The following is a 15,462-nucleotide window of genomic DNA, read 5'->3' as shown; positions in this document are numbered from 1 at the left end:
CAATTTCATGGATTTTATTGTTTACAAACAATCAACTATATTTGTCCGAGCGTTCTTGAAGATGTGCCACAAATCATGTGTTTTGATTGGTTAAAATCGCTGATTCATTGCAGTCACCCAATGTCTCCGGGATTTCACAAGGTCTGATATTGGCAAGTCTGATTGATTGCCGAGCTCAATAACAGGCTAAGACGTTGTTGTTATGGACAATATTTTTTGGTTGGTTTGAAAGTATTCCCATTACAACAATGAGCCCATGACTATTGGGTTATCAGACCTTCAAATAAGTACACGTTGGGAACTGAAAAAAATAATATGTGTACATACCCAGTTTTATCCCATTCTTTGGTAATTTTTAAATGCTATATTTTCCTCCAACTCTTTGTCATATTATGTGACGTAATTTATAGGGAATACTTTGCAACATCGGGTAGTTATAGTTAGATCAAATAAAAAGTATGACCTTTTTATACCTGTATCCATCTATTGACAAAACCTCTCTTTTATATTGTGCCCAAAAAATGTTACTTCCATTTTATCCTTGTTAAATAGCCTCACAACAACCGAAACTTCTTTATAAAAGAGTATTGACATCCTAAACATCTCAAGTTTTTTACCATTGGATATATATAAATATATATATATATATATATATATATATATATATATATATATATATATATATATATATATATATATATATATATATATATATATATATATATATATATATATATTATCGATGCCCGTGATCAAACTCTGAAGTATAGTATCGCAAAGAGGCTACTCAGAGGTTGATCAAGGGCCATCGATATATATATATATATCGATATGGCATAAAATATATTCGACCAAAATGAAACTAAATTTTTTTCATTGCAGTACAGTATATTTATGACAACAATCTGCATTAAAAACCAGCAGTTAAATCATTGATATCGATTTGTAACTAAAATTCAACAGATGACATAACGGAGACTCCATACTGTTTTTATGTCTCAGCGCGCGCCTTTACCAGGATATGATGTCACCAAGGACAGCAGTGGCACATGTGTTACATTTTGGTCTCTTGTCAGGCCATACGTACTGTTACATCTCATTTTGAACAATAGTCCGAAGCTGCTAAACATTCTCACAACTATGGTATTGGTTTTTTTTTTAATTCATTCAATATAATTTTGACGTCTGTTAACAATTAGAGTGTAATGAGGATGATGGAGAAATAAATAAGTATTTTGTGCGGCTATGTGGTCTTGTGGTATGACACTCGCTTTCGGATAGGACGGTCCTGGGTTCGAGCCTCGCTCGGCGCATAGTTGAGTTCTTGGAGAAGACTCTTTACTCACATTCTCTCACCGCGCTCAGGTGTAAAATGAGTACCTGGCCGTTAACAGCGTTGTCTTAGTCCGAAAAAAATGATAACATCGTCTAACAGGCGTCATGTCCCGTCCTAATTGTTAAATGTTGCTATAGGCCAGGGACCCCTTGTAAAGCGCTTTGAGCACATTTAGAGGATATTGCGCTATATAAAAGCTCAATTATTTAATTATTTACATTTATTTAAGTATGGAAGCAAACATTCTGTGAGTTTCAAGTATCAAATGTAAAAGTTTAGATAGTTCCCAGCAGGTAAGTCCACGAGTTAATAATTATTTTTTAAAAACATGAGCTTTAATGTATAGCGCTCCATGGCTAACAGCAACATTTAACATGTAGGACATGACATGACGTGTCATAGGCAATATTTACCATTTGTGACATCTCGTCCCGAAACGGTATTAAGTCGGGATGATAAAGATGCTGAAAACGGAATTTTGTAGCCATAAGATTAGACTTAAGTTGGGTCTATTTGCTTTATAGAGGAGAAGGTATATCATATTTTAGATTGCTAAATACCAACGTTTCTTATTTTTGATCAGTTTAACTATAATTTGACTTTTTAGCATCTGTACCTTCCCGACATAACACCGTTTTGAGACGTTGGGTCACATTTGTTTTCCGACAGAGACAACGCTGTTAAAGGCCATGTACCTACTCATTTTACATCCGAGAGAATAATGTGAGTAAAGAGCCTTTTCCAAGGGCTCAACTATGCGCCGAACTCGGGACCTTCCGATCCGAAAATGAGTGTCATACCACAAGACCACATAGCCGTACAAAAAAGTGACTTTGGTTTTTTTTTTTTTTTTTAAGGAGACGGAATATAATTGCTTAACTCACTCAACCCTAACACCGACTATATCCGTAGTTTACCCGAGTTACTTTTACCCCATGCCTATTTATTAAATTTTTATGAGACAAATTATAGGCGAAGTATCAAAGCTAATGTTTTTAGCTTTTGCATGTTAATGATGGTTGAATAAAACTATCTATGTTCACGCTCATTTTTAATACATTTTTTCCCAATGTTGAAAAGTAGCAAAAGTCTCTAGGATTGAGTGAGTTAAACTGATACAACCGATTTATGTATATATATATATATATATATATATATATATATATATATATATATATATATATATATTATATATATATATATATATATCCGACTTTAACTTTAAAATCTTTTCTTTTTTTTTTTTTGCATCTGGCATACATTTGTCAGTCCACGTCACTTTTCACAACTGTCTATAATATATAACTCAATGCTGGAACCACGCAAATCGAGTCTAGATTTGTCTCCGTTGGAAAATATTATAAAAAGAATAGCTCAGCTTTGGACAGATAAATATATATAATCAAAAACGGAAGGTAAAGACAGAACTTTTTATTTTTATTTTAAAAAAAACAAAAACATATGAAAAACTTTGAGCTACTTTTAGCGATTTATCCACTTAACGTGATCAACGCGCTTTGCAAGGGGTACCTAAGTACGGTGAGAAAATATGAGCAAATAGCATTTTTCAAGGATTCAACTACGGGCCGCTCAGAGCGGGACTCGAACCCAGGACCTTTTGATCCGAAAGCGAGTGCCACACCACTAGACCACATAGTCGCACGGTTTGTACAAAGAAATAAATAATGAAAAGACGGAAGGTAAAGATAGAAAAGTTTAACCCTTAAAATTACCAAGTTTTTAAAAAAGATCTGAACAAATTTTCTAACACCCGTACCTGCTCTCTTATTTCTCTTTTTGAACGTAAAACTTTACATGAATATCTGACCCATCATTTCAAACAGAGACTAAGGCAGGTTGATTTTAATGTTGAACATTGATTTTATAACTTAAAAAAAACTGAAGATACATTTATTGAGAGGAAGAAAGACTAAAGTTATGATAATTTTAATTTTGACGAATCTTCAATATCTTCTGGCCGAATGCAATCTCAAAAGAGGATCTGAGAGCTAGAGAGGAAGTGGAGTTCTCATCAAAAGCAGAGGGTGGCAATGGTTAGGGCATATCTGTCGCATACCTACATAAACATTGACAAGGAAAGACCTGAGATGGACACCCCAAGGAAAAAGGAAGCTAGGCCAGCCCAAGGACAACAGGAGCTGGAGACGCACCATGGAGAGGGATTTAAAGCAGAGAGGTCTGTCCCTAGAGGCGGCCCCAGAATAGCATATGACAGGACCAGGTGGAGATCCCTTGAATAGCCTCAAGTGCCAGCAAGCCCGAAGAATTGAGTAAGTGAGTCATCGTTTTAACTTGAAAATCACCTCAAAATCTTTTCGAGACGATATGTCACAAATGTTTTACTGAGTGTACGAAAGATTTGTCTTTTACTATTCATTCTTTTTCAGTCCTCAGACCAAAATGTTGTCCCAATTGAAGACTTATTTCATTACAGTGACATTTCTAATCTTCATCCTTGTGCTGGCCCGGATGCTCAACAATAAAATGTAAGATTTCCTTTTCTTAAAATAATTATCATCGTGGGCCATTGGGTAATCACAACATGCACATATATTCACAGGTCTGATAACCAAACGCAATTTTCATTATCAGTGATTTAACCTTGTTGTAATGGACAATAGTTTGGTGTTGGTCTGGGAGTATTCCCATTACTACAATGGGCCCAAAACAATTTGAGATACCAGATCTGCATATCAATTATAAAAAAGAGCTTTATATAGCGCAATATCCACTAAATGTGCTCAAAGCGCTTTACAAGGGGTCCCTGGTCAACAGCAACATTTAACATGTAGGACGGGACATGACGCCTGTTAGGCGATATTACAATTTTTAGGACAAAGACAACGCTGTTAACGGCCAGGTACTCATTTTACACCTGAGTACGGTGAGAGAATGTGAGTAAAGAGCCTTTTCCAAGGACTCAACTATGCGCCGAGCGCAAGGCTCGAACCCAGGACCTTCCGATCCGAAAGCGAGTGTTATACCACTATACCTCATAACCGCACGTTACACGTCAAGTACTCACCAACTTACGTTCCTAACGCCATTGAATCATACAGTCTTTACTATCATCTACTGGGTAATCACTAAACGCACTTTTCTAACCTCCTTTCATAGCATTTCCTTTCCTTCATATAAATTTTACCATCTCTCTGGAATTCACTCGACACACGTTCCAAACCTCCCTCCTTGAAATTGTTATAACTTTGTAAAGTTTTTTAACCATCATACATTGGACAATCACGTTGGTCTGAGAGTATTTCCATTACAACAATGGGCCCATCAAAATTTGGGGATACCAGACCTGCATATCAGTACACGTCGGGTAATCACCAACACAGTTTCTTACTTCCTCTTGTTTCTTACGTTTTACCACCATTCTTTTGGAACACACGTTCCTAACGCACTTCCGTATATTTTCCTTTCATTCAAACATTTTTCACAATCATCTATGGGATTCACTCGACATACGTTCCTGGCTTCCTTCTGTAAGAGTTTTATTTCTTCACACAGTTTCTAAACATTGTCCATTAAGTAATCAGTAGACACAAGTTCCTAACCTCCTGTGAGGGTTCATTTTCTTCAAACAATTTTTACCATCTTCCATAGGGTTCACTCGACTCATGTTCCTAACCTCATCCCGTTATATTTCCTTTGCCTCACAGTTTCATCATAATTCATATGGTAATCCACACCTAAGTCGAATGAAGTAATGTGTGTAACTTGCCTTACCCAGGGACACAACGACAGAACTATAATTTTTTCATGATTATAGTTTGACAATCCGGCACTGACCACGCATAATATTTGCTTGAATTTTGTGAGAAGAGAACTTGGCCACCAAGCCAGGATTTACTGGAATGGATTATATTGTTAAAATAAGAGTCGTTAACATACTATTATGTATTATCCTACCTTTGAGTGTAGTTATACCGCGCAAACAAGTAAACGTAATATAATAATATTTGTGACCCATCGTCTCAAAACGGTATTATGTCAGAACGAACCAAATGCTTAAAAGCCGAATTAAATGTTAAACTGGTAAAAAATATAAATTGTTGGCATCAATCAGCACCCTAAAATATGGTATCCATTCTCCTCAATAAAACATACAAACTCAACACAAGTCTGACATTTCTGGCTATAAATTCAATTTTCAACATCTTAACCATATCGATTTAATACCGTTATGAGGCGAAGGGTCACATTTGGTATAAAGGTATTTATCCAATGTACTTAGAGCTAATCTCTGAAGATTTTCTTATGTCATGTACTATTAATATCAATATATTTAATACGATTGTATTCCCAGAATTCGATTTGAAGTCACGTCATTTACTCCGACCGCTTACATCGAATCGTCTAAAGCTAGTGTCACAGAGAAACGCGCAGGCGTTGGATCATGGAACCATACCAGTGTCATCTCACCGTTATATTATCGTTCTAAAGGAATTCAAAAGCTACAACTTACCAAAAAGCCTGCCGCTGTAAAAGTGACTAGAAGTGACCTTGACCTTTCGTCCATATTCCCACTTTACAAATCTTTCATGGGTAAAAACCTCACATTCATCACAGACAACCCAATGCCATTTCTTAAAGACGAACAGTACGATTTTTATCAGAGCACGATTTTGAACGGAGCTTTGAATATTACAAGAATAGTAATTGAGTATTTGAATTCTAAATCAACGAAACACGAATTTCACGAGTTGATTGATCAGCAGGTTGGTGACGTCAACGATCTCGGTGATGAGATCCAATCAGAATTTGTTCTTTTGAATTCTTCAAATAAAGTGTTCTTTGTAGGAGATATTGTTGCTGTGCGGGTGGACGTATTCACTGCATTAAAGGTTCCTTGCTTTTTCGGCGGTGATGAGGTTTGTATCTATTTATTATTTCTTTAAGGCATCGATGGAAAGTTAAATTATGTTTCTTCAGATCAATAACTTCTTCTTCTTCTTCTTCTTCTTCTTCTTCTTCTTCTTCTTCTTCTTCTTCTTCTTCTTCTTCTTCTTCTTCTTCTTCTTCTTCGTTATCCTCTTCTCATCGTCCTCCTACTTCTCCTCCTCCTCCTCTACATCTTGTCTTTCTCATCTGCGACAATAACACTAGGTATAGAAAAAAAAATCAATATTTTTCAACTTCATTAGCTAATTGGTGATTTGGTCAAACTTGTTGTGATAGCTAAGTGGCCTTTTCCAGATTCAGTGACCGTAGGGTTCACAATGATGCGTGTGGGAGTGATGGATAGTCTATTGTATCGGATGTAATCCTGAATGTTTGATCTTGTTGAGGTTTGTTTTTTTAAATTTTTAATTATTTTTTATATAGAGCAATATCCACTAAACGTGCTCAAACCGCTTTACAGGGGGTCCCTGGTCAACAGCGACATTTAACATGTAGGACGGGACATGACGCCTGTTAGGCGATATTACAATTACTTCGGACAGAGAAATCGCTGTTAACGGCCAGGTACTCATTTTACACCTGAGTACGGTGAGAGAATGTGAGTAAAGAGCCTTCTCCAAGGACTCACCTATGCGCCGAGCGAGGCTCGAACCCAGGACCTTCCGATCCGAAAGCGAGTGCCATACCACAAGATCACATAGCCGTTATTGTTATTGCTATTGTTATTGTTATTTATGGTGCTATTTTTGTCCTTGTCTTTGTTGTCAATTTTTTATTTTTTTATTTTTTATTTTTTTTTTTGTGGGTTTTGTTGGTGTTCTTTTTTGTTGTTGTTGCGGGCGTTTTATTATTATTGAAGTAATTGTTTTTATCGTTGTCATCGTTGTTGCTGTCGCTCTTATTTTTGTCGGCGTCGTTGTTATTGTTGTTGAAGTTCATTTTGCTGATGTTGTTGATCAAGTTGACTTTGTTGTTTTATGTTATGGTGATTTCTAATGATAGTGATGGTGGTAATTAATCATGATCTTGAAGAAGAAGAAGAAGAAGAAGAAGAAGAAGAAGAAGAAGAAGAAGAAGAAGAAGAAGAAGAAGGAGAGGAAGAAGAAGAAGAAGAAGAAGAAGAAGAAGAAGAAGAAGAAGAAGAAGAAGAAGAAGAAGAAGAAGAAGAAGAAGAAGAAGAAGAAGAAGAAGAAGAAGAAGAAGAAGAAGAAGAAGAAGAAGAAGAAGAAGAAGAAGAAGAAGAAGAAGAAGAAGAAGAAGAAGAAGAAGAAGAAGAAGAAGAAGAAGAAGAAGAATGAAGATGATGATGATGATGATGATGATGATGATGATGATGATGATGATGAAGAAGAAGAAGAATAAGAAGAAGACGAAGAAGAAGAAGAAGAAAAAGAAGAAGAAGAAGAAGAAGAAGAAGAAGAAGAAGAAGAAGAAGAAGAAGAAGAAGAAGAAGAAGAAGAAGAAGAAGAAGAAGAAGACGAAGACGAAGTAGAGGAAGAAGAAGAAGAAGAAGACGAAGACGAAGAAGAAGAAGAAGAAGAAGAAGAAGAAGAAGAAGAAGAAGAAGAAGAAGAAGAAGAAGAAGAAGAAATTACAAGTATTGTTAATTACAACGTAAAAGTATTAGCAATATCAAATGGTAATGAATTCAACCCACAGGTACGAGTGTGGATAAAAGACCAATCCAAAGGAGCATCTATGGCTGCCGAAGTGCAGGATTTGAAAAACGGAAGTTACGTGGCTCGATTACCTCTCCTTTTGCCAGGCAACCTGTCCATCTTTGCCAGCCTGGCTTATCCAAGAGAAGTCTTAAGATCGATATTTCTGCTCCGTGTTTTCATGAGAGCCGTGCGTCTGGCTGCTGGTGGCTTTGTGACGTCAGGGGCAAGGTATAATCTAAAAATGGGTTCCATTCATTGTCAACGAATGGATTTTGCTTCGTTCCTTTTATGAGATACACTAACACAGTTCTAGTTTATTACTATGTCAGTCTTTTTTTTTTTTTTTTTGTTATCAATTTCTACCATAAATAAAACAATGAAATCAATACCTGTAAAAATAGGCAACGATGTACATCATTATCGCCATTGAATCGTGACCTTTGTAAACTCATGGCCTGACACTGATCAACAAATGACGTCAAAAGACAAGTCTTTGGCTACAAAAGAAAACAAATCTTGAGTTATATTCAATAGTTCAACCAATGGAATCCCTTGTTTCCTTAACCACCACTAACGACAACTCACTAGACGCTGCACAAACTAAAATAAATGACGTCAAACCATAAGTCCTAGTGGTTGCTAGTGTCAGGCTTTAAGTTAACGATGGCTACGTTTGAATACTGATGAGTAGAAGACAGTTGAGATGAATTAGTCTATAAATGACGTCGAAGTTTCATGTGTCTCCTTTATCAACAATATACACATGAACTAATAATGACGATGTGTGATGTCAAGCACTATCATCCACTCGTCCACATTAATCTTATAGAGTATCTATTCATTGTCTATTTTGTCAGTAAAGTTGAAGACTCGAAACATCCATTAATTAATTGTCTAAATTATTTTTATTTTTTTCTGTATCTTTAAAAAATTATTTTAAAAACTTTTTTGAGCTTCAATCGGCAATATTTATACTCTTCTTAATTGACAAATTAAATTCCTTGTTCGATGCTTGTTTTTTTTTTTAATTTAAGTTTGTATTCAGTTGTTTTGTTATTGTTGCTTTGTATTTGTTTTGTTTTTTGCTTGTTTATTTTTTCTCAAACGCACTAGAGATCGGAATGAACTCTTCAATTCTTATTACCTCATTCATTATACCCTTTATCATTGAATTCTCGTTTTGATAGATTGCAATGCGAACTCTGTGTCTAGATCATAGCTGGAATAGCTATTTTATTTAAAGTAAAAATATCTTACGTCAGAAAAAAGTTCCTTGAAAAATACGAGGTGATTCAACGGAACAAGAACACATACATACCTACATAAACATGCATACAACAACACACTATATATATATAATATATATATATATATATATATACATACATACATACATACATACATACATACAATACATACATACTACATACATACATACATACATACATACATACATACATACATAACATACATACATACATACTACATACATACATACATACATACATACATACAATACATACATCATACATACATACATACATAACATACAAAACATACATACATACATACATACTACATACATACATACATACATACTCATACATACATAATCATACATAATACATACAACATACATACATACATACTACATACATACATACATACATACATACTACATACATACATACATACATACATACATACATACAACAATACATACATACATAATACAACAAACATACACTCATACATAATACATACAATCATAATACATACATACATACATACATACATAACATACTACATCATACAATACTCATACTACATACATACATACATAACATACATACATAATACATACTACATACATACATACATACATACAACAATACATACACATACACATACATACAAAAACATACCAACTACCACTACAACAACATCATACTACATACAATTAATAATATCATTACAAAACTACATACAAATTACCTAACTAAAATCATACATCATCATCTCTACATAATATAACATACATCACAACATACATAATATACATACTACATACATACAACAACATACATACATACATACATAATACATAACTACATCATATACATACATACATACATACTCTCATACATAATACATACATAAAATCTACATACATACATACACATACAACATACATAATACATACATACAACATAATACATACATAACAACTACAACCAACATACTATACATCATACATACATCTACAAAACATCATACTACATACTACATATACACATACATACATCAACTACATACATACTACTCTACATACATAATACATACACATACATAATACATACATCTTCTCATATCTATACATACATACATCATACCATCTACAATATTACTCTTAACAACATACATATACATCTACTCATACATCATACTTATCTTCTCTACATACATATACATACACTACATATTCAAATAATTAATACTTCTACAATCATCATACACTACATACTACATAATCATATACAATACAATTTAATAATACATACTACATACATACATACATACTAATACTTACATCATAATATACACTACATCATACATTATACATACATACAAACATATACATATTCTACATACAACATCTATACTACTACATCTAATAAATATACAACATCCAACTACATTACATACATCTACATAATACATACAAACTACATACTTATACCTACATACATACATCTTCATACACATACAACACATTACTTACATAATCAAATACATACATAATCATACATACTATATACTATCAACATACATACACATACTTCATACATACTTACTTCATAAATCATCATTATATACTCTTACATATCTCATCTACAAATATCAAAATAATCTATAATTACATACATACACTAACATATAATTACATTCAACATAATACAAAATCTATAACTTTTATTAATATCAATAATCATCTCATTATTCATAATACATACATACTACATACATAATAATACATACATACATACAACTTACAACTACATCTACATATTACATACATATTACTTAACTACATTTATCATAAAATTCTACATAATTTACATCTACAGAATTAATCATATAACTACATAAACCTTTTCATACCTTAATTCAACTACATACATACTATTACATACAACACTAATCACATATATCACATTACATACAAAATCTAACAAACATACTAATTAATACATATACATTATCATCATACATACATACATACTCCATACTCATACTACATATACATCATACATTACATACATCTACATCATCCACATAATTACTCTATAACATCAATATTATACATACTACATAATACATAATCTACATCACATACATACACATCAACATACTACAATACATACAATTCATACATACAACAACTATTACATAATACATACATACTAACATACTAATACTATACATACTTCATAATCATACATATACATTTACATCTACATACATCATACATACATAATAATCAAGTATATCATATATACATGCTGCATACATACATCTCATATTCTACATCTTCATACATACATCCTTCTACAACACTCACATACTAATACATTACTATACACATACTATAATACTATCAACATCATATCATACATACCACTACATAAATTAATCAACATATACATAAACATTTATACATACATAATATCATTCATTATCTCATAATCATACATATCATAACCCTACCAAATTAATACTAATCATCTCTAAATCATACATACATACATAATCATACAATAAACTACCATCATACTAAATATATGTACATACTACATAATACTTAATACATTATTAATTCTTATAACATACATCATACAATACATACAATACATACATACATAATACTACATACATACATACATCAACATACATACATTACTACATACATACATACATACAATACATACATACCATACATTACATACATACATCACCATACATACATTAATCATCACTACATTACATATTACATACATACATACATACATACTTATTACATACATACATAAACATAATACATACATACATAACATACATACATTACATATCATACATACTTACATACATACTAATACTACATTACATACATACATACATAATTACTACATAACATAATTACTCTAACATCATCTATACATACATACATACTCATACATCATCATAAATAATCATTTCTATAATACATACATACTACCATAACATACTTATACACATCATCATACATCATACATAACATAATACATACATAATACATATATACATACATCATTAATACATACCTACATACATACATCATCATCTACATACATCAATACATACACAATTTCATACATCATCATACATACATACATATTACATACATACATAACATACATACATTTTATACATAACATATTAAAACTATTTACATACTCATACATAATACTTACATACATACATACATACATTACATTCATTTAATACATACATTACATCTACAACATAACATATACATACAATAATACTACTACAACATACTTCAATACATAACATCACTACATTACTACATCATTTCTCTACTCTCATATACATACATAATAATCTACACACTACCTCACTATAACCTACTACTAAACACATACACTTCATCACATACTACAATCACATAATACATACTACAATACTACACTATACATCACATACATGCATACAGTTGTCTGTGATATTAGTTGTATATAGTCTTATCTTTCACTATTGACTCAACGCAAATTTTTCAAATCCAAAGCAGACATTAATGAAATTGTGTACTGATGACAATACAGAACGTGACAAAATTGAATTAGATTCGTACAATTCGATATATATACGTCAACGACAATCGTGATTATAACCATTTTTATTTAAAGGTGAAAGATATCATTGTCATTTTATCTCATCGTCATGACACTTCCAGACACCCATACTGTGTAAGTGTAATATGAATCATGCAACATTTTAAACTAATCTAAAGTAGTTATACATCTCAAATTGGTATTAAAAACTGAGCTTTTTTTTGTGTGCAATATCCACTAAAATGTGCTCAAAGATTTTTACATCGGGTCCCTCTCCAACAGCAAGATTTAACATTCGAACGAGACATGACGCCTGTTAGGCGATGTTACATTTATTTTCCGGACACGGGTAACTATGTTAACGGCCAGGTACGCATTTGTGACCCACCGTATCACAGCGGTATTATGTCGGGATCCACTCGGTAAGGGAAATTGAATTCATAGCCACAAATATCCAACTTGGGTTTAATTTCTGTACGTTATGGTGGAGTATAATGACTATTTCTTGCATTGCATAATTTCTAAGCTCCATTTTCTCATCATTTTATCTCCTAAATTCACTTTTTGGGGTCTGAATCATCCCGACATAATACCGTTTTGAGACGGAGGGTCACATTTTAGACCTGAGTACATGAGAGAATGTGAGTAAAGAGCCGTTTCCAAGAACTCAGCTCTGGACCACTCAGAGTGGATACTCGAACCCAATATCTTCCGAGCCGAAGGCGAGATTCATACCACAAGACCACATAGCCGCATTATATGACCCTGAATAGTGAAATTATTTAAACTTGATAAGAAATTATAATAACAAGGGACTTTGTGAGTTTTTGCATTGTAACGAGTTGTTTTCATTCTCCACTACACAGAAAAGAAGTAAACCTCAAGTTTCATATTTGACATGGGGCAGCGTGGCTCAGCGGTACCATCTTTGCTTCGTACCCGGAAGGTACCGAGTTCGATCACCCGCCGCTGCGCTGTGTGGCCTTGAGCAAGCCACTTCGCCCTAGCTCAATTTGCGGTGCTGCACTGCGGCTGACGCCTGGGTTATTCCAGACTTCCCTTGGAATAGCCCCTAGAGAAAATTTCCCCTATTGGATGAATAAAGGGAATTTTATTTCTTTTTATTTTATTTTATCTATATATGAGGCACAAGTTTCAGTAGCCACTCCCTACCGATATAGATACTATGCGCTTGGCTAAGACGCTCACAACATTGCCATCCGGAAGTAAAACGGACCAATCCACCAAACTATGTGTAACCATGAACTTTTATAACCTGATTAATACAGTTTAGTGAGAGTTTCTTATAAACATGGATGGCAAAAATAGTAACAAAGACTTGAGTGACGTCAACTTCATTCTATCTATACGTAATACCGCTTTGACACGTTGGGAAACATTACTTACTATAATATGTGACCCCTCATCTCAAAACGGTATTAAGTCGGGATGATTAAGTTGCTGAAAATTGAATTTGTAGCTAGAAATATCAGACTTAAGTTGAGTTTATATGTTTTATTGAGGAGAATGAATATCATATTTTAGAGTGCTAAATACCAATAATTCATAATTCTGACCAGGTTAACAATAATCTGACCCTATGGTATCTGGTTCATTCCGACATAATACCGTTTTGAGACGTTGGGTCACATATCATCATTTTCAAATCCATTAAATCATCTCAAATTATTTCTCTCCAGCGAGGCGACCCTGTGCTCCCCGTTTCCAATAGACTACCACGGCAACGGTCTATGCAACCTTACCAAAGCAAACATGAACCGTCCGTGGTTCTGTGGCAGACCCAGGAACCCATCCTTGTCGTGCGATCACTGGAATGAGACGAGAGACATGGAATTCCCGTACCCTTTGCCTATGGGTCGGCCTCAGCAAGGCTGGTTTGACATGATTTTAACGTTAGTTTATGATGACACATTTTTAACCAAAAGATAGCACGAAGTTAAAGTTGACGTCACGTAGACCTTTGTTATTACTTTTATTGCCATCCATGTTTATGAGTAATTCTCACTAAATTTTATTAACCAGACTACAAACGTTCATGGTTACACATAGTTTTGTGTGTTGGTCCGTTATATTTCCGGATGACAATGTTGTAAGTTTCTTAGCCATGCGCACATCATCTATAAATGTTTAAGGTTACAGATAGTTTTGTCTCTTGTTACGTTATATCCGGCTGATGGATTTTGTGAGTTCTTTAACTAAAACACACAGCATCAATTTTAGCTAGTGAACGGGAAAATAACCACGCCCCTCGGACAGTCGTCCAAATGTAAACAATGGCAGTTGGTGATAAACTACGCACGACACGGTAATACCATCTCAGTAAAATATTCTACACACCAGATCAATCGTGCCATCAAATAAAACTATGCGTAACCTTTAACGATTTTTCGTCTGACAAACGAATCTAATGAGAACTAATCACAGAACTAAAGGTCAAATAACAATAACAAAGAGCAGAGTGATGCCAACTTCCTTCATCGTATTGTTTGTAAACAGCTAAGTATGTTTGTCCGAGTGGGCTTGAGGTGTGTCACAAATCACGTGTTTTGATTGGTCAAAAGTCTACCGTTTATTGAGCTTTTTGAGATTTGAGCTTTTTTAAAAATATATATAGGGCAATATC

The 15,462-nt window shown here is 33.7% G+C and overlaps 1 protein-coding gene across 2 annotated transcripts in view; it reads left to right on the top strand.

Annotated features, from left to right (window-relative positions):
* The first annotated feature begins 1,047 nt into the window (after positions 1–1,047).
* The window catches only part of LOC144963848 (NXPE family member 3-like), a 51,966-nt gene continuing 37,551 nt past the window's right edge, over positions 1,048–15,462 (top strand). The window contains exons 1-5 of one of the 2 annotated variants that reach the window (XM_078897797.1): positions 1,048–1,143; positions 3,745–3,843; positions 5,670–6,234; positions 7,925–8,154; positions 14,519–14,731. In XM_078897797.1, the coding sequence (XP_078753923.1) occupies positions 3,758–3,843; positions 5,670–6,234; positions 7,925–8,154; positions 14,519–14,731 (1,094 nt within the window). In that variant the 5' untranslated portion in view covers positions 1,048–1,143; positions 3,745–3,757. The remainder of the gene's footprint in view (positions 1,144–3,744; positions 3,844–5,669; positions 6,235–7,924; positions 8,155–14,518; positions 14,732–15,462) is intronic. The other variant, XM_078897796.1, reaches the window with a different exon arrangement.

This window comes from Berghia stephanieae, chromosome 2 (assembly GCF_034508935.2).
Source record: "Berghia stephanieae isolate SIO BIC M18660-M18661 chromosome 2, UCSD_Bste_1.3, whole genome shotgun sequence".
Classification (NCBI taxonomy): domain Eukaryota; kingdom Metazoa; phylum Mollusca; class Gastropoda; order Nudibranchia; family Aeolidiidae; genus Berghia; species Berghia stephanieae.
The sequence above is the reverse complement of the archived record's forward strand: the minus strand, read 5'-3'. Positions and strand labels throughout refer to the sequence as shown.